The sequence below is a fragment of the Seriola dumerili genome, unplaced genomic scaffold (genome assembly GCF_002260705.1).
Source record: "Seriola dumerili isolate Sdu_G_001 unplaced genomic scaffold, Sdu_1.0 BDQW01000068.1, whole genome shotgun sequence".
Lineage (NCBI taxonomy): Eukaryota > Metazoa > Chordata > Actinopteri > Carangiformes > Carangidae > Seriola > Seriola dumerili.
Window position 1 is genome coordinate 2,352,484 of NW_019174323.1, and position 17,813 is coordinate 2,370,296.

Here is a 17,813-nt window from a genome sequence, read left to right on the forward strand (position 1 = left end):
ATCATCAAATACAGCAGTTACACAAAACTTAAGACATATTTTGATGGTCCGAATACAGGACAACACAAATCACAAGACAGCTCTTCTTTTCTAAAATTTGTTTTTGAGACTTTTAAAATCAATTAAATTCAAGAAACTTTATTTACCCACAGGGAGTAATTTATTTTTGAGGATAGGCAGCAATTCTATATTCGTCCTGCTATTCACTGGATTATTTTTAAATGCACCCTGCACAATACTCTGTGTACTGTCAAGGAGATTGTCCAATTTTGTCCTGTAGATTTCACAGCTCACATCTAAAATGTGCTGCAAAAAAGTGTTTGACTTTGACGATAACCAAAAGATAGGTGCTAAATACATAATATCTGTAGGTGTTATGTCCCATGAGATGTCTCTAACCTGCTCCAGAATGGTGGTGCTCTGTTTGTTGACGGCCTCCTCCTCCTCAGCTTGGGGCACCGACAGCTCCACGGCCACCTCTCGCTTCTCTCCGTCATTCATATCAAACAGCTCTCGGATGGTTTGCTGAGGGACGAAATATAAATGAGGTACATTTAGCGCCGGGGAAATGGTTCTCTGTACTTGAGGAAAAACAAAAGTAAGAGCCACTTGAACCGTCTAATGTTGTGACATTATCACCGCTACATACTCCCGACAACCAGCTGTGCTAGTCGTGTCATTTATTTAGTGCATTAATTAGAAAATACAGAGACGACGGCGTACTTGCCGTGGTGGTATTAATGAAAAGGTCGATCTGAACCAATTTAATTAAAGGGTACGAGGACAGAGTCTGTGTCTTATGCATGTCGTTCAAACACTCAGCTACACGTTTGTTTAGATGGTGATTCATCATCACATGATTAACAGGCCAGTTATGAAAGGCAGCAAAAGACAACTAGAAAGAAACACAGCTGATCTAATTTTAATTATTATTTTATTATTATTTTTATTATCTTACAGCTGCTGCTAGAAATAGTGAGACGTGGTGAATGCTGCAATAAAAGCGGTTTCCTTTGTTCCCTTTGTGTGGAAAAACCCCAATGAATCATCAGTTTGTGCGAAGCTGACTCACGGTAAATTCCTACCTGTTTGAAGAAGGCAGTGGTGAAGTTTCCTCCTTCGATCGCCATATCTCCCAGCATCCTCTTCTGGTTGGCTTTCTTTAAAATGTTCTCCTCCACTGTGCGCTCGCTGATCAGCCTGAAGAGGAACGGTAACAAAAAACCTTCACATGTTGTTGAAATCACATTTATTCCTTACGGGGAACTGGAGTTGTTCGGCAGTGTGAAGCGAATACCACAAGTTTAGTGGATTAATTGATAAATCGATCGAATGAAAATGATTCAGCAGCTATTCTTATGCAAAAAAAAGCCAAACATTCTCTGGTTCCAGCTTCTCAATTTGTTTTTGGGCTGTTAGACAAAACAAGTGAGCTGAAGACATTAGGGGGTTCACAGTCTGACTAATGTTGTAACCCTCTGTGTCTTCTCGCATTTTCTCTGCACTGACTGTCTGAAAAATCCACTGTGCGCCACAGAAATCAGACCTGCTTTCCACTGACACTAACCTAAATCCAAATTTTTCCACTTAATCTGAACTGAATCTAACCACTTTCCCGTCCTTTATACTGGTTGCTTTAATCATGTACTTAAGGTCAAAATCAAAGTGAAAGCTTAAACAGACCAGATATGACAAGAATTTAAAGAGACTTTGCCTTTTCTCCACTCTGACTGTATAAAATTTATCCATTTTCTTAAAGTGTCTAGTTGTCTCCTTCATTTTTTGCTCATGTTAACACACTTGACTTGTGGTCAGTGTGAACTCAGAGGTAAACAGCAGCACTGTCACCTGTAGATGTGGACGTCTCGGGTCTGGCCTATACGATGGCAACGGTCCTGTGCCTGGGCGTCCATGGTGGGGTTCCAGTCACTGTCGTAGAAAACCACAGTGTCTGCCCCGGTCAGGTTCACCCCGACACCTCCGCTGCGAGTTGACAAGATGAAGCAGAAGATGCGACGGTCTGCGTTGAAGCGCTCCATGAGGGCCTGAGGTAGAAGAAAAGAAGGTGCACAGAGGAGATATTTTGCTGAATATTTTTCTTTCTTTTGTGTTTATGAAAGACAACACAATTTTCACATGATTATTTGACTGACCTGTCTCTGCTCCACGCGGGTGCTGCCGTCCAGGCGGAGGTAGATGTGTCCGTGGTAGTTGAGGAACTGCTCCAGGACATCCAACATACGCGTCATCTGAGTGAAGATCAGCACCCTGTGGCCTCCTGTCTTCAGCTTTCGCAGCAGAGTGTGGAGAGTCTGAAGCTTACCTGCACACGGGGGGGGGGGACACAATAGGAACACAAATTACTTAGTAAAGCAAACAAATCCCCATTTGAATAATAATTGACTGTGCAGGCACATTCAGGCAGGTATGGGGCACTTTTTGAATATTGATCTTGAAGTAATCAAGGAGATTATTTCATACTATCGGTAATAAGTCTCATCTAAAATCAGGTCTACCTGAAGCATCCATTTTAACATTTATAAAAGAAATTGATTTAACAAGGCAATTTTATGACCAGGGCTTTTGAAATGAATAATAAGTAGACCTCTGTCTGCTATCAGTGAGACAAGGCAGACAGCATTATGACAAATAACATATTCTTCCTCTTACAAATGAAAATCAATACACTCAGGACTCTCACTGCTACAGCCTCACTTGGTCTGGTTTGACCAGCAGCTTTTGGCAGCAAACTTTAAATCGATATCACTGTGGTTTTCTTTACTTGTGCCACTTATTATTATTATCCAGTATTATCCAGCTAAAACAGGGTGTTACGTTGCTCTTTGAGCACAATAAAGAATATCAGCTCTTCCTTCTTTAAAGATTTGCTTGAGTTTTTCTGCCCCTTGAGTCAAAAAATCCAGTTTTAGGCATCTTGACTCACCACAATCATACTGTATGAGCCTCAGGTCCGGGAACTGGGTCCTCATGTTACACTGGATACGATGGAGACTGCGAGTGAGTGGGGCAACTTGAGTTGATAGCAGGGAGGAGAAGACTGTCTGTTTGTGGCTCAGGGAGGGAGGAGGATGGCAGCAGTGCATGGAGATTGGAGGAGCCTCGACAGGGGGAATCACGAATGTGTACCTAAAATGAACACAGAAAAATAAAAGATAAATCACAAATCTTTCCCTTAAGTTAAAGCTGTTGTATCCTCTGTAATGCATCATGTAGGAAACAAATCACTATCACTTATCTACCTGTCTATCATGTCACTCAGCAGCTCCAGCCTCTCCTCGATGCTGTGGATGGCCTCTCTCACAGCGTGACTCTGACACCAGTAGTCGTATTTGTTTTGCCACTGTGCGAACAGACAGCTGCTGTGACCCGATCGGCCCCACTCGCCCTGAGAGCTCTGGGCGGCCGGGGAGGGACGAAGACTGGGGAGAAAAGTCAGGAAGTCCAAAACCTCCAGGCCGTACACAGGCTTTGCTCCACAGTGCTGCTCGTTGACTCGAATGATAAAGTCCAGCCGGCTGTCGTGCTGCTGTTTGTGACTCTCTGCTAGCCATGACTGTGGAGAAGGAAGGTAAACAAGAGTCAGGTGATACAAGTCAGCTGTGATACAAGTGGTTAAAACAGCACTGATCATGTTTTAATGGTTGTCTGGGTACTGTAAATTCTCATGTAAAAACCAATAATAGCCAGCACCAACAAATAAAGGCAGGTCACTGATAAAGGCTGAGGAGAGACTACCTGTAGCCAACAGGTCACATGGTAAATTTAATATTGTACATTTCCACAGCAGTAATTCATCAGTACAACAGAGTCATGTTACCCTCACCTGTCTGCTGATGTTAGTTTCTCTTTTTTTGAATATAAATCATATATTTCATACTCATCTCGTCATTTCTTCATTGCTTAGCTCTTTATCGATGTTAAGCTATTGTCATCAATACTCAACCATTCTTGGGGTTTTTTCACATTAAAAGCCTTCCAATAAAGAAACGGCTGCAAGACTTTAACTGAGTTTCATTCAAGCTAACATTGGCTGAATCCGGATGTCTGGACCGCACCCGCAGACTCACAGACTTGAGGGGAAGTCCGTCGGTTAATGTTGGTATGATATTGTGTTTGGCAGCTCATGTAACACGAACATTTTACCGCACATTCTGAACAGATCTGGTTTATGGTTTATTACTATGTGAAGTAGAAATCTGCATTCCATACATAAGTTAAGTCAATATCAACACCCTTATGAACCACTCATAAAAATACTTTGAAATGAGTTACAGGGTCTGAAATTTCAATTAATCTCCATGGAAACGCCTGATGTGACTCTTGCTGCACTGAGGAAATAGCTTTTATACTGAATTTATCAAGACAACAACAGGTAAACATGGAGGAAGGTTGGAGTTTGTTTACCTGAGGAAAAGAGGAGATTAGAAATAAAGGCCGGTCTCTAATATAAAAGCCTGGTTCTCTCTGACACTGAGGTAAATAAAGGCCACTGTTTATTTCATGGTGAGAGAAGCTTTATGTATCTTGTAACTTATTGAGTGCCATTCATTAGTCGTCAGTTTTCAAGAGGAACAACTTGCTCACCATGTGGAACGGAGAGCGAGGGGGTGGCCGAGGCACTTTCCTGGGTGGAGGGTAGGCTTTTGCCCCCGCACTGGGCCTCGACTTGGTGGTTGCCGGTGTTTGACTGCTGCTACTGCTGCTGCTGTTGTCACGTGGTGCTGTTGAAGCCTTGGACACAGAAGATGAGGGGGTCGCTGGAGCTGCGGGGAGGGTAGAGGAGAGAAGATGGCAGTTGTAAGTAACTTGAATCTGCAGTACAAATGGCCGTGGATTTGCGTTTGGTTAATACAAGGAAACTTCAGGTCTCTCTAATCCCCTTCCCTGACCACTGAAACCAGGATTCTGGTTTACACCACATTAAAGAAATTAGCTTTCCTGGAGAAAGCTGATTGTATCTTGATGAGTAAAGTGCACATTATTATGGATTTTTCAATGAAAAAGAGGAGTAGATGTAATATAACTTTTTTGTGGAAGAAACATTATTTTTTTAATTCTTAAAAACAGGTCTGAATCTTCGGGATCTTTAAATAAACAGAACTGGCTTTGAGATACTCTCCTGCAACCTCCCTGCATGTCTGCTTCTCTAAACAGATGGAAAATAATTGTGGATGACAGGGAAAAGAAAATACTAAATATTAGTTGCAGTAACGATGTGATCCAGTTCCACTTGTCACGCACACATACAGCCTTATGAATTATAGCTCAGAGAGAATAATTGCTCGGGCTCGTTCTCTCACCTGGCTGCTCTGTGCTTGATGAAGGAGGCTGCACTACTTTGAGGACAGGGCGAGGGGGTTGGGGCTGGTTCAGGGTGGAGCTAGGGTTTCTGGGAGGAGCTATGGTGTAGTGGGCGGTAGCGGGACCGGGGGTGCGCTGGGAAATTTGCAGTGGAGCAGTGTTTCTGACAGGGGTTGTGTTGGCATGGGCGTGCAGGGAAGGGGATGCCTGAGGAGCAACACGAGGGGAAGGGGCCACTGCCAGGGTGGGAACAGGCCCGCCCTCCTTGCCTGCTGACTGTCGCACAACGATCTTCACGACGCCGGGGCTGCTCACCATGGAGGAGGGCACTGGGGAAAAATACAAACGTATGACCTTTGAGAAACAAGGCTGCATAACCAAGTGGCAGACATTTCCCTTTAAAGATAAACGTGAATGTGAAAGAGAGAAAAGGGGCTAAAAACCTTGCGAGGAGGCATTATGAGGCAGGCGGTTCGCAGGGGGAGCAGTGGAGGTGTTCGCAGGGTGTGTGTTGGCTGCACTCTGGACAGACACCTGAGCAGGCTGGCTGATGAGGTGGTGCTGCACCCCACTGGACACCAGGTGCATCACATTACCTGCAGGGTGGGAGTGTGTCAGAGATAATCAGGGACTCCACATCATCACACATCGTAGCCAGGTATTCATTCACTGAACGATCAGCTTTAATATAATACATAAAACGTAGAGCTAATTAATTATGGCAAAATAAATCATCCCAATTAGTTTGTTTAATATTGTGACCAACTTGTGTTTCAGTCTTAAAACTCACAAACAATGTCATGGCAACTCTTTCCTGTATTTCTTCTTCATTTTACTTTAAATGTCTTTGTTCAAAACGCTGTTCAGCTTCAAAATATTTAAAAAGTATTTGCTACTTTATTATTCTTGGGCTCTGCCAAAACACAAAGGCAAACTTTACCCATACTTTGTTCTCTGGCTTCAAACCAGAAGCCAAAGAATATTAAAATGATAAATCTTGATTCACTTAAAACCAAATGATCTACTGTATTAAAAAATTTAGGAATTTTTCCAGTGTTTTTTCAACTAGAGCGGCCTGTTTTTACATCTTTACTTCTATGTGCATCACTTTCACTGTCAAAGATGCACTTCAAAGACAACATAAATGTTTAAATATATTTACACCATTAACAATATGTATAAATATACAATTATCTTACCACTGAATCCTTTAGGTGCATGAGGCAAATGTGACAGAAAAACTGAAATAAATCACCCATTTTACACATGAATCACGTCTAACACTGACCTTGAACTGGACGTGGAGGAGCTGCTGGGACTTGGTGGATCTGGGCTCCAGACAGAGTCAGCTTGTTGCCCTGAAGCTGGAAGGTGACGGGTTTACTGCCCTGACATGACGACACAGGTCGGCCCGCCAAGGAGGCGAGCTGGGCTATGCTCACTACCTCACCAGCTTAGGAGGGAAAACAGAGAGGGGGATAAGAAACATGTTTACCAACCCAATTTACTTCAAATTCAGTAGCAAATGAATTGACAATCAAATTACTTACAAATATAGTTGTTAAATACTAAAAGGAGTTTAAGGAGATAATGCTTCATTAGGCAACTGATGCACAAGAAAAACAAAATAGAAAATGATGGACTTACAAGGCAACCTGGCTTGCATATCTGGACTGAGCAGAACCCTCTGGGGCATGACGCTGCTGGGGCTTGGACTTGCGTGAGCAGGAATACTGGCTGTGCAGGGAGCAGTGGGAGGCCGTACGGTCAGCACCGGCTTGGGCACGCTGGATCTCACTGCAGTTTGAGCCGCAGGATGCATGGACGGGCGGGGAGGGGGGTTGGACGCCACTGAACACACCTTAAAAAAGTAAAAGAAAAAGAAAAAAAAAAAAAAAAAAAAAACACAAGGAGAAATAAGTAAGAGAAAAGTGTCGTGGAGATTGGAGACATGGAAAGAAAGATAATCAGTACTTTGGTCCAATTATGGAAACATTTGTAGTTTGATCCCGTTCACTTGCCTTGTTGAACGACAGGAGCAGGTGCAGGAGTTGCAGAGACTTCGGTTACTGGAGGAGGTCTGGGGGTCTGAGCTGCAGGGGGCACGGAGCAGGTAGGTTTGTTCATCAGAAGGACCGGCCTGTTGTCACCTTTAGGAGGCGGCTGGAACATCCTAAAACAGACAGACACACATAAATGAAAGATCAACCACTGTATTCATTTATTGGTTTACAATATGAAAGCTCTGGAGATCAAGCTAGAGCTAGCATGAGACTAAAACACAAACCAGCCCTCCCTCTCCCTACTCTTCGAGCTAGTCATGTCTTTCAGCAGCTAATGCTAGCAGTAAACCAGAGGCGTGTTCACGTATTGATTGACAACTGTGAGCTCCCACCCCTGACTCTGGCCATCTCTGATTGGTTAGAAAGGAAAAGTTTGCTCAGAAACTTTATGATGCAGCCAGACCTAGACAGATTTCCTCGTGTTGTGCGGCCAGAAGCAGGAGGAGACAGGAAACAGTGTGTGTTGGGTTGTAAATATAATCTGTTATAATATCTGCTGCTTGTTTTATTTTGCTGTGCGGTGACAAAACAAGAATATAAACAGTATTTCCTGAATGAGATGTCAGTTCCACCCCCTCTGGACATTAGAGAACCTTGACATTTTGTAGGTCAAAGTTAAATCAGACTGAACTCTGCACGAAGTGAAGGAGGCGGGTCAAATCGTGACCTGAAGCTAATGTGTCTCGTCGACATGAATGGGAAGCGAATTCTGCTCTGAGTGCACCATTACAAGAGAATATCTCAGCACTGCTGCCTGTTCAATGAGTCTAATGATTAATAATACTGAGAAAACAGATCACATTCTGTAGCTTTAATACAAATTTTACACTTGTTAAACATATGGTTTTATTACCCACTGACAACAGAACAGAGCAGAGATGGAGGTCCATCAATCTGTTTGTATATTGTTGCCAATTCAATATCTGAGTTTCAGTACTAATACTGACTTTAATATTTTATTTAATATTGTATGATTTAATATTTTGATTCTTCTGAAATACATTAGTGTTTGAGATATGCACAAATAGCGCCACTAAAACTCTGGGTAAAACTCTGATTTGATAAATATTCTCTTATATTTTAAAAGAAAAATAATTCAATAACTCGATCCTACACGGACATGTTTGAAACCAGCCCAAACATTTACTGTTTAGAGACAGACTCTTAGGTGTATGATTGAAAGGTTTGCTGATGGAGGAAGATGGAGAAAACAAATCAATTTCACTTTCACTACTTATAACAACCAGTCCATTTGGTTACCCACCTTCAGCACTATTGACAGATTGTCCAGTTTGGGTTGATTGGCGGACAGCTTAACACCAGTGATAAAGGCTAGTCCACTAACTCCTGTGCATCTTAAGAACTTAATACTGTTGTTTCTTAAATGTTGGTTTCCATGCAGAAAGCCTAGATCAGTGTTAAACTTTTCATTGTCCATTTCTTGAGGAAAATATTCAGCTAGGGAAATGACATCATTTTAGTGGGAAAGCAGAACATAAATTACCCTGATGGACCATTGTTTGTTGCCAGCTAATAGTCAGCTTTTCTTGGCTAACACACTGAGCTTTTAAATCGAGTCTGAACACACTGAGGTGACCTTTAGCAAAAGCACTTAACCCACAGAACAGTGCATGGCATTCACAAATGATAATGTGTGTCTCTGTACTAACCAGAGGCACACTGATACAGGATCAGTTAGATTTTCTCTGCACAAATTGAGGAGACAAAAATCTGTGAAGTATCAGTAGTTGGACTGTTTACCTGTTGACCTTCATGCGTACAGGTCTGGGTCTCGGAGGAGGTTCAGGGGACTCCATGATCTCCTGGATTAGCTGGCGGCTGACCTTGTGGCGCGGCAGGAAGACATCCGCCTGGTACCGGGACACACGGGTCTCCAAACTAACAAAGTTGAACAGCGACAGGTCGCAGCGCTGAGGACGAAAAAGGTGCATCATTTTTTTTTAATGTTCATCTAAATTGATTTCAATGTGATTTTCCTGACCAAATGAAATTTTTTTGAAAGTTATTTTTAAATGCTGACCTTCAGAGGAGAGACATCCAGGGCCTCCTGCACCAGGGAGGCTGTGTGGAAAACGATGCGCTGCGTGATGAAGGGAGACTGGATGGGTCGAGGGTCAAACAGGTTGGGGTGGTTGCACACTTTGCGGAGTTGCATGAGGATGTTAATCACAGACATGAAGTGACCACTGGCCAGCGTTTCCCGTGTGCTGTGGACAAGATGGTGAATGAAGAGACTGGTAACATGAACAATAAAGCAATTACGATATAGGCAAAAAAGAAGTATGCGATTACTATTTTGATAGTTGATTAATAATTTAGGTAAATTTTGAATGAAAAAAAAACACCAAATATTTGATCATTCAAGCCTCTAAAATGTGAGGATTTGATGATTTATTTTGTCTTATATTTAAGTAAAGTGGATATCTTTTTTACTGTTAGTTAAGCAAAACCAGCAATGTGAATATGTTACCTTGTTCCCTAGGAAATTATGATCAGAATTTTTCAATATTTTCTAATATTTTAGAGACTACAAGGATTAGACAATTAAAATAAGAAAATAATCTGCAAGCATTTCCAAACCTCAATTTCTTACAAATAAACTAAAAAGAAAACTCATATACTACATTCTTGGCCTGTTGTACATGTGTTTATTTGCTAACTATATACCTCTAAGAGTAAAAGATGTTACAGGCAAAAATCTATTTTACAAAAATTGTCTGCTATTTCCAAAAAGGAAAGCTTCATGAAAAGACCCAAGTAGTTTTGCTGTGTACCAGATCATCTCCAAATCCGCCTTTTGAACACGAAAAGAAAGTAAATGGACTTACGAGGCCTGTGCCATGAAGTCGTCGTAGAGGAAGCGTTGTCTCTTGGAGAGGCGGCAGCGCACCACATGCTCGTATTTCTTGGGCATCTGCTTCTCAACGTCGGCCTTGATCCTCCTGAGAAGGAACGGCCTCAGCACCTTGTGCAGCCTTTTGACTAGGCCCTCGTTGTACTCCTGACTGCCCTCGATCATCCCCGTCAGCGGGTTGGAGAACCACTCCTTGAACTCGCGGTGCGACTGGAAGACGTGGGGCATGAGGAAGTGCATCAGAGACCACAACTCCATCAGGCTGTTCTGCAGAGGAGTTCCTGTCAGCAGCAGCCGGCGGTGGCTGTTATCGGTCAGAGGAGAAGAAGAAATTCAGATAAATGTGCCAAGATTTATATCATTAGGATTTTAGATGACTGAGGAGGAGAAATTCTAATAAAAAGGCATTTTCAGTGAATGGATTTCAAAGCTGCCACTTTGACACAACAATGACATCATCTTAGAAACTTTATATAGTGAACTTGTTGTCAAAAGTTGCCTATTTGCAGATACAGAGCAACATTGTTTGTTTTTTGTCCACCTAATGAAGTCCAATATTCCCTGTCTTTCTAGCTCTGTGTTTGGTCTCCACCAGCTCCTGAGGGAAACACCTGGCTCTTTAGCTGCTAAATGCTCCACTAGGTTCACCAGCTAGACTCTAATGGTGTCTGTCTGCCGTTTGGTGCTGAGCAGGTAGTGTACAGTGGCTTTTTAATTCTTTGAAAACAGCTTCTGCTGCTGAACACACAGATGGGATGGGACTGAATCAAAACAGCTATGTTGTGCTAAAAGACACTAAAAAGCTCTGCAGAGGCAGGTGTTTGTAATTTACAAATGTGTTTCCTCATTTCTATCCTTAACATTCCATGCTTTAGGTCCAAACTATACATCTCAATGGACTACTGTACCCTTGAGTGCAAGGTCTTGCCTTTGAGATACATTTGCATTAGGACTAATCACTGTAGTGTAAGTGCTCCTTCTCCATTTTCCCTCTGCACCTTAAGAGAAGATCTAAGGCTGAAGCTTTTAATAATGACACGGTTTATGACAAAAATCCCACCAGTTGGACCAGGCCACCAGACAAATGATGGCAAGTTTATCTAATTACAGTCACTTTGATAAGAAACCATGTCAAATGTTAAGATTAGCTGGTTCAGCCTTCACAGCCACACACCACTCTGGCCTGTGGATGAACACTTTAGTGCTCCGGTGGATTTCGGGGGATGCATTCAAAGTCAAACGTGGCTAATACTGAATGACAGCATGTTTTCTACAGATGAGCGCACACTGACTTTCTGTGACAAGCAACAGCTTACAGACAGGAACGAGAGACATCCTTGAATGTGCTTGGAAGCACTACAGAGACCAAAGAGTATTTTTTTTCAATAAGCCTGACTAGTTTGCACAAAACTATGTGGTGTGTAATGCTTGCTTATGACACTTATTCAGATTTTCCACCCACAAGCCGGACTTCCCAGAAGAATGGTGAAGAAACGATCCCCTCACTCTACTGGGTTATAATGTCATATGATGAGCAGTATACTGTATCAGTGCATGGTGCTTTTGGGGAAAATGGACATATGGATCTTTGCCAGGCTAAACCAGCAAACCATTTAGCATTGGATCCAACCAGTCTGTTCTGAAGACAAAAGTGAGACTCTTCTAAACTGCATGAGTTACTAACATCTGGACAAGATCTCCCTGTGTGAGATACACCATCAGAGCTCCTTTAAAAGTACAACGTATTTTGTTCTTAAAAATGTTTTTAATTTTAATGGAACTGAACTTTACTCTGGAGAAATACCTCTATGCCACTCCAACAGTAACTGGACTACATTACATTTTTACATTACATTCATTTGGCTGACACTTTGGTCAAAAGCAACCATGTTTCTCTACACACATCCAGAGCAATTTGGAGTTTGGGTTGTTCATTTACATAAAGATACAAGTTGCCAGGTATCAAACTAGTAACCATACGGTTATTGTTTAACCTGCAGCTGAGCTACTCCCGCCTGCTGTTGGATTATCATTTATTTATTTTTATTTATGTAAGCCTCAAAGATCATTGAGGTTTCCGTCATTTGCAATGATGTCGAGTTACACACAAATAGAGTTAAAATTCAAAAGAGGACAATACTCGGTGAAAACATTTGCGCACTGAGGTGAAGTGGTTTGAGATCATTGTCTTGAATTGTCCAGGGGTAGTGAGCATGTCGATCTTAAGTGTGCTGCAGATAATTCCATGTGTTTGGTGCACAAGTTCAGAGTAAACCCTCGGGACTTGAAGCATAAGAGAGTTAGTAGAGCAAGTTTGTTCCTATGTTCGAGTTCAGGATAAACGTTATATAGGGTGGTGAATGTCCAGTAAGAGCTTTATGGATGAAAAGGTGCAGGTGTTTTTCATTTGACAAACTGATCTCTTTCAGCCTTATTTAACAAATCCCACTGTTCCCGTTTGTTAAAAGTGACTTAATATGAGTGACAGTATCTCACTGCACCACATTTATTAAAACCTGCTGTAGACTGAATTGTAAGAACACTGTGTTTATTTTGTCTCTGGTACATAACAAAAAGATGATCTTTATTCCAGCAGCTCTCCTGTTTAAAGTGCAGGGACAAACTACACCAGGTATGTGTGCTACAATGATGAACAATGAAGCGCTCATGCATCCTGAAGCAACAACCTTAGGACACAAGGCAGGGTTAGATCATTCCTGGCTGATCCAACTGGGCAAGTATGTATGAACCAATGAATCCACATCACTGGTGATTTGTCAGTTTGTGGACCCACTGCTCGGCTTTATATTTACTGTTCAGGCATAAGAGCGCTGTCAATCTTCTCATCCATCTCTCAGAAAGCAAATAAGCCCGAAGTATCAAACTGTTCCTTTAAAAACTGCAGTAAAAACAGTGTTGAATTCTTTGTGGTGCTTCTTAATTATGGATGTGTGAATCATCAGCGATGCTACATTAATTACTCATTTAGAGCTCCACAGTCTGCACGTCTTCTTCTGAGAATATAAACCACTGAGCTCTACCGACCTGTTGAAGTTCAGCAGGCTCTGCCAGCGCTGAGACTTGAAGTTCTTGATGTTTTGAGCCTCGTCTAGGATCAGGTAGCGCCAGGACTTGCGTCTGAAGGCCTGGTGATCCTGAAGCACCAGCTTGTACGAAGTGATGCACACGTGGAACGCATTAGGCTTCGTCCAGCCCTGAGAAAGGAAAAGAGAAGCAGTGTGGTTTTCATTTGGATTTTTTTCAGTACTGACTTTTTCATATTTTTGTCCGATTTACGAAGCCAGCAGTTACGATATCTGTCAGATATATTAACTTAAAATTCAACAATTTGCCGCAACTGCTCACTGGAAATTTGCCAACTGCAGAAAAGAACAGTCCAGAGCCAATAAACTCATCACCTGTCTCTTTAGCTTTCTCTCTTTTTGGCTGCCAAAGTAGGTGAGGATTTTAAACCCAGGACACCAGCGCTTCAGCTCCATCTCCCAGTTCAGCATCACACTGGTGGGGACGATGATGAGGTGAGGGCCCCAGTTACCTAAACAAAACAGAACAAATATAATAACAAAATATCAGCAATGGAACATATAAAGAAGAGGAGAAAGAGTTCGATTACTGTATAAAAATATGAGACACACTCCAAAAGGATGATTACAGTGAACTAAAATGAACTACACCACTTCAAATGCTGCAGCACGAAAACAATAATGAGTCTGTCTGTTACCTTTTTCACAGGCGAGGTGAGCCAGCAGAGCGATAGTCTGGATGGTCTTTCCCAGACCCATCTCATCAGCCAAAATGCCATTTAGCTTTTTCTCGTACATGGTGACCAGCCAGTCGAGTCCAATGTGCTGGTATTCTCGTAATGTGCCGTGAAGCAGGAATGGGATGGGGGTCTTGACCTTTTATTGGGGAAAAAAAAAAGGATGAGAAAACTATGATCCAGAACTGCACAGGGTAAAATCTTTGAACTTAAACACACGTAACATTTTTCTTTTGCAGCAAGATCTGCTTAATTTGTAAAGTGTTTCCACTCATCAAAAGGCATTAAATCTATTCATCCTGAAGACTGACCTTCGTCGTAGCCAAAGTATAGCCTTTAGGCTGCAGGCTCTCTGCAGTAGCAGCAATGTGGCTGATTTCTTTCTTTGGCCGCGAGCTAGAGGAAGGTGGGCTGTGGTCTCCCTCCTTCAGCAATACCTCCATCCCTTCATCTCCACAGTCATCATCCTCTTCTTCCTCACTCTCCTCCTCTTCTTTCTCACTGTCTTCATCCTCTGCACTGTCTCCTGGTGAATCTGAGACAAAAAATGATTTTAGCAATAAAAATGGCAAACAATCTTTAAAAAGCAGCTCTGGCCCGTCGGTGTTTGAGATTATTCTGATTCCCTGTGAGCAGGTTATTACCTGAGGAGGAAGTGTTGCTTTCCACGTCACTCTCATCTTCTTCGCTCTCCTCCTCCTCATCCCCAGACACCTCAGAGTCAGAGCTTGCTTTAGAGCCAGATGCAGAAGGTGCCTCAAAGTCTGAGGCATAAGCTCCTTTGTATTTCTCCAGCAGCTCCTCAATACTCATGTCACCTATAAGAGGAGCAGAGACATGTCAGGGTAGAAGTTTACTGCTCCTGTGTTTAAAATGCTAAAAAAATAAATGAAACACTTTTAGCTAATAGGCACATACACGTTATCTATGCTGGGACAGCTCTACGATCAGTTATTAACAAAGTGAAATTAAGTAATGATATTAGTTATTTGGCTGTTATAGTGCTCATGGACCATATATTTCAGTGGTTTTGTCAACTTTATCAAAACTAAGCCTTTATTGAGGTTTGAAAATAAGTTGTCAAAGCCAAAATGAAGGACATAGAGTATTTTCATATCAAACAAAAGTTTAGCCCTGAATCATATGTTATATCTTGTTTATCTAAACACCAAAGACCTTCAGTTGTACAGCTGAGAGCTGTTATTTATTTACTCTCTGGCCATTGTGGTTGGTAGATTCAAAAACATTCAGGAGGATAAAAAACAAATTTTCCATAAAATGATTAGACTAAGCCCTGAAATACTCTGGTGAACAGATAAACAAAAACTGGAACAGTTGTTTAGACTGATGTGTTTATTTTGCTGTAGAAGATGAAAGCTTGAACATTTGACTGTGAGAGTTGTTGAAGTTAATTCACTAATTGTGGACCTTTTTTATTGTGTTTATTGTATTTAAATAGCACCTTTTAAAAACAGAGTTTCCAAAGGGCTTTGACAAATGAATCAAAAGCAATGATGGTCAAAAGCAGGACAGACATACGGTAGAGTTACAGAGGGAGGACAAACAATATGCTTCAGTATAAATAAGGACAGTTAGAAGGAGCAGATGCCGTATATAAACACACACACACACACACACACACACACACACACACACACACGCAAACACAATAAAAGCAATACAAACCAAAACACAGTAAAAGCAATAAAATGATGACATCACATAAAAGCAAGACTATAAAAATGAGTTTTAAGAAGTGATTTAAAAGAAGTTACTGCTTCTGCCTTATCTCATCAGGCAGGTCGTTCCAAAGTTGAGGGGCCCTGATGGAAAAAGCACGGTCACCTCTATATTTAAGCCTCGACTTTGGAACGGCCAGAAGGGCCTGACCCTGGGATCTAAGGCTGTGTACTGGCTCGTATGAGGTTAATAACTATAATGTAGCTCAGGGACAGGCACCGGCATGCTTTAAAAGTGACCAGTAAAATCTTAAAAAATCAATTCTAAAAACAAACAGGGAGCCAATGATGGGACGCGAAGATTGGGGTGATGTGATGTCGTATGTTATAACCAGTGACAAGCCTAGCTGCTGTAATCTGAACTAGTTCTGAGTTCAGAACTAATTCTGAACAAGGCGGGAGAGAGACTTTTAATTAATGCCAGAGAGAAGGGAGCTGCAGTAGTCCAGTCTTGAGAAAATTGATGCCAGAACGACTTTTATTTGATCAGGTTATGAGATGGTGGGTTTGATTTTGGAGATGAATTTTTTTTTTTGGAGGAAGCAGAACTGGACAACTTTTTTGATGTGGTGGTAAGGTAAGGTGTGAATCAAACAGTACTCCAAGATATTTGGCAACAGGTAGAACATTCGCGGTCCAGAGCAGCTAGGCTTTCTGGGTCATCAGGTTTTAGTGGAAGGTATATGTGTGTGTCATCCGCGTAGCAATGGAAAGAGATTTTGTGCCATTGGATAACTTGGCCAAGTGGAAACATGTAAATTGAGAATAAAATTGGACCTAAAATTGAACCTTGCGGTACACTACAGGTAATGCAAGTTGTGGAAGATGCATGATTACTTACGGTGACCGAATAGGTTCTGTCTAAAAGGTAGGAATAAAACCAACTAAGTGCAGTGTCCTTAATGCCAACACAGCTTTTCAGGCGGACAATTAAAATGGTATTGTCTACTGTGTCAAAGGCTGCACTTAGGTCTAAAAGAATTTAAATTGCGCTTTGTCCTTGGACAGCTGCTAAAAACATACACACAGCACTCTGGTTCTGGCTTATATGAATCTCTACTGTATTGTGAGTCCAACCATAGTTGATGCATAACACAAAACAGACAACTTCAAAGCGGCGCACAAATTAACAACAAGAGGCTCCTCGTCAAGAGTGGTGACTCTTTCTGTTTCATGCACCAATATGGGAAAAGCACCTACCTTCTTTGGCCAAGTCGTCCAGTTCCTCTGCGTGATCCACATTTCCTTCTACCTTCTCTTGGGCTGCGATCGTATCCTCCTCATCCTCGGCTGAAAATCAGAGGAAACAGAAAACAAATATTAGGCCACTATTGGACATATATTTCAAGGCATTGTAAGAAAACACTGGTGCAATGTCTTAATCTTATTTCCAAGATATGTATAACTGCAGCTTGTACCACAACTTTTTTTTACCCCACTTCTTACCATCTTCTTCATTGGCAGTGAATTCCCCATCTTCCTCTTCCTCCTCTACTGATGAAGAGGTCTCATCAGAGCATTCTTCCTCTGAGCCTGAGTCCTATGTAACGCAATGATTCAGAGATTAAATGACATCCAAACATCTGTGGTCTGTATTCATTTATTTATGTATTCAAAGGTAATGAGAACAATCCTAGCAGTTAAAAACAAACCGCACCATCCATAAGAGTATCTGACCATTAAAATCAATTATATTTGATATATTTATTATAATCTTCAAAGTCTAAACTTTGTCATTTTATTGAGGCAACTACTAATAAAAACTCTTATTAGAAACAGTTTTGCACATTTTGTTTACAACTGCAATATTTGCAATTACCATCAGTCATGTTATTTGCCTCATCCGCACATTTCCCACCATATTTTAGCACTAACAGCAGCTAGTTGTGATGATTGTCATGATAATATTGTTAACAAGGATATATCTGGTCACATTAACTATAGAATGACAATTTTCATAGCGGCACCTCCCTGATAGATATTGTACATGAGACAGTCTGTGTGATCATTTTAATGTTCTTTCCTTTCAACAC

At 41.6% G+C, this 17,813-nt stretch overlaps 1 protein-coding gene across 1 annotated transcript in view; it reads right to left on the reverse strand.

Annotated features, from left to right (window-relative positions):
- Positions 1–17,813, reverse strand: part of srcap (Snf2 related CREBBP activator protein) — a 33,170-nt gene that overhangs the window by 6,824 nt on the left and 8,533 nt on the right. Inside the window, exons 10-31 of the mRNA XM_022742299.1 lie at positions 17,227–17,320; positions 16,981–17,070; positions 14,686–14,859; positions 14,353–14,576; positions 14,003–14,180; positions 13,680–13,816; positions 13,306–13,475; positions 10,235–10,564; positions 9,427–9,613; positions 9,147–9,316; positions 7,344–7,495; positions 6,970–7,173; positions 6,611–6,775; positions 5,766–5,918; positions 5,322–5,651; positions 4,606–4,784; positions 3,261–3,574; positions 2,945–3,147; positions 2,154–2,323; positions 1,849–2,045; positions 1,086–1,200; positions 400–525 (exon numbers count right to left, since the gene is read on the reverse strand). Of these exons, the coding sequence (XP_022598020.1) occupies positions 400–525; positions 1,086–1,200; positions 1,849–2,045; positions 2,154–2,323; positions 2,945–3,147; positions 3,261–3,574; positions 4,606–4,784; positions 5,322–5,651; positions 5,766–5,918; positions 6,611–6,775; positions 6,970–7,173; positions 7,344–7,495; positions 9,147–9,316; positions 9,427–9,613; positions 10,235–10,564; positions 13,306–13,475; positions 13,680–13,816; positions 14,003–14,180; positions 14,353–14,576; positions 14,686–14,859; positions 16,981–17,070; positions 17,227–17,320 (4,062 nt within the window). The remainder of the gene's footprint in view (positions 1–399; positions 526–1,085; positions 1,201–1,848; positions 2,046–2,153; positions 2,324–2,944; positions 3,148–3,260; positions 3,575–4,605; positions 4,785–5,321; positions 5,652–5,765; positions 5,919–6,610; positions 6,776–6,969; positions 7,174–7,343; positions 7,496–9,146; positions 9,317–9,426; positions 9,614–10,234; positions 10,565–13,305; positions 13,476–13,679; positions 13,817–14,002; positions 14,181–14,352; positions 14,577–14,685; positions 14,860–16,980; positions 17,071–17,226; positions 17,321–17,813) is intronic.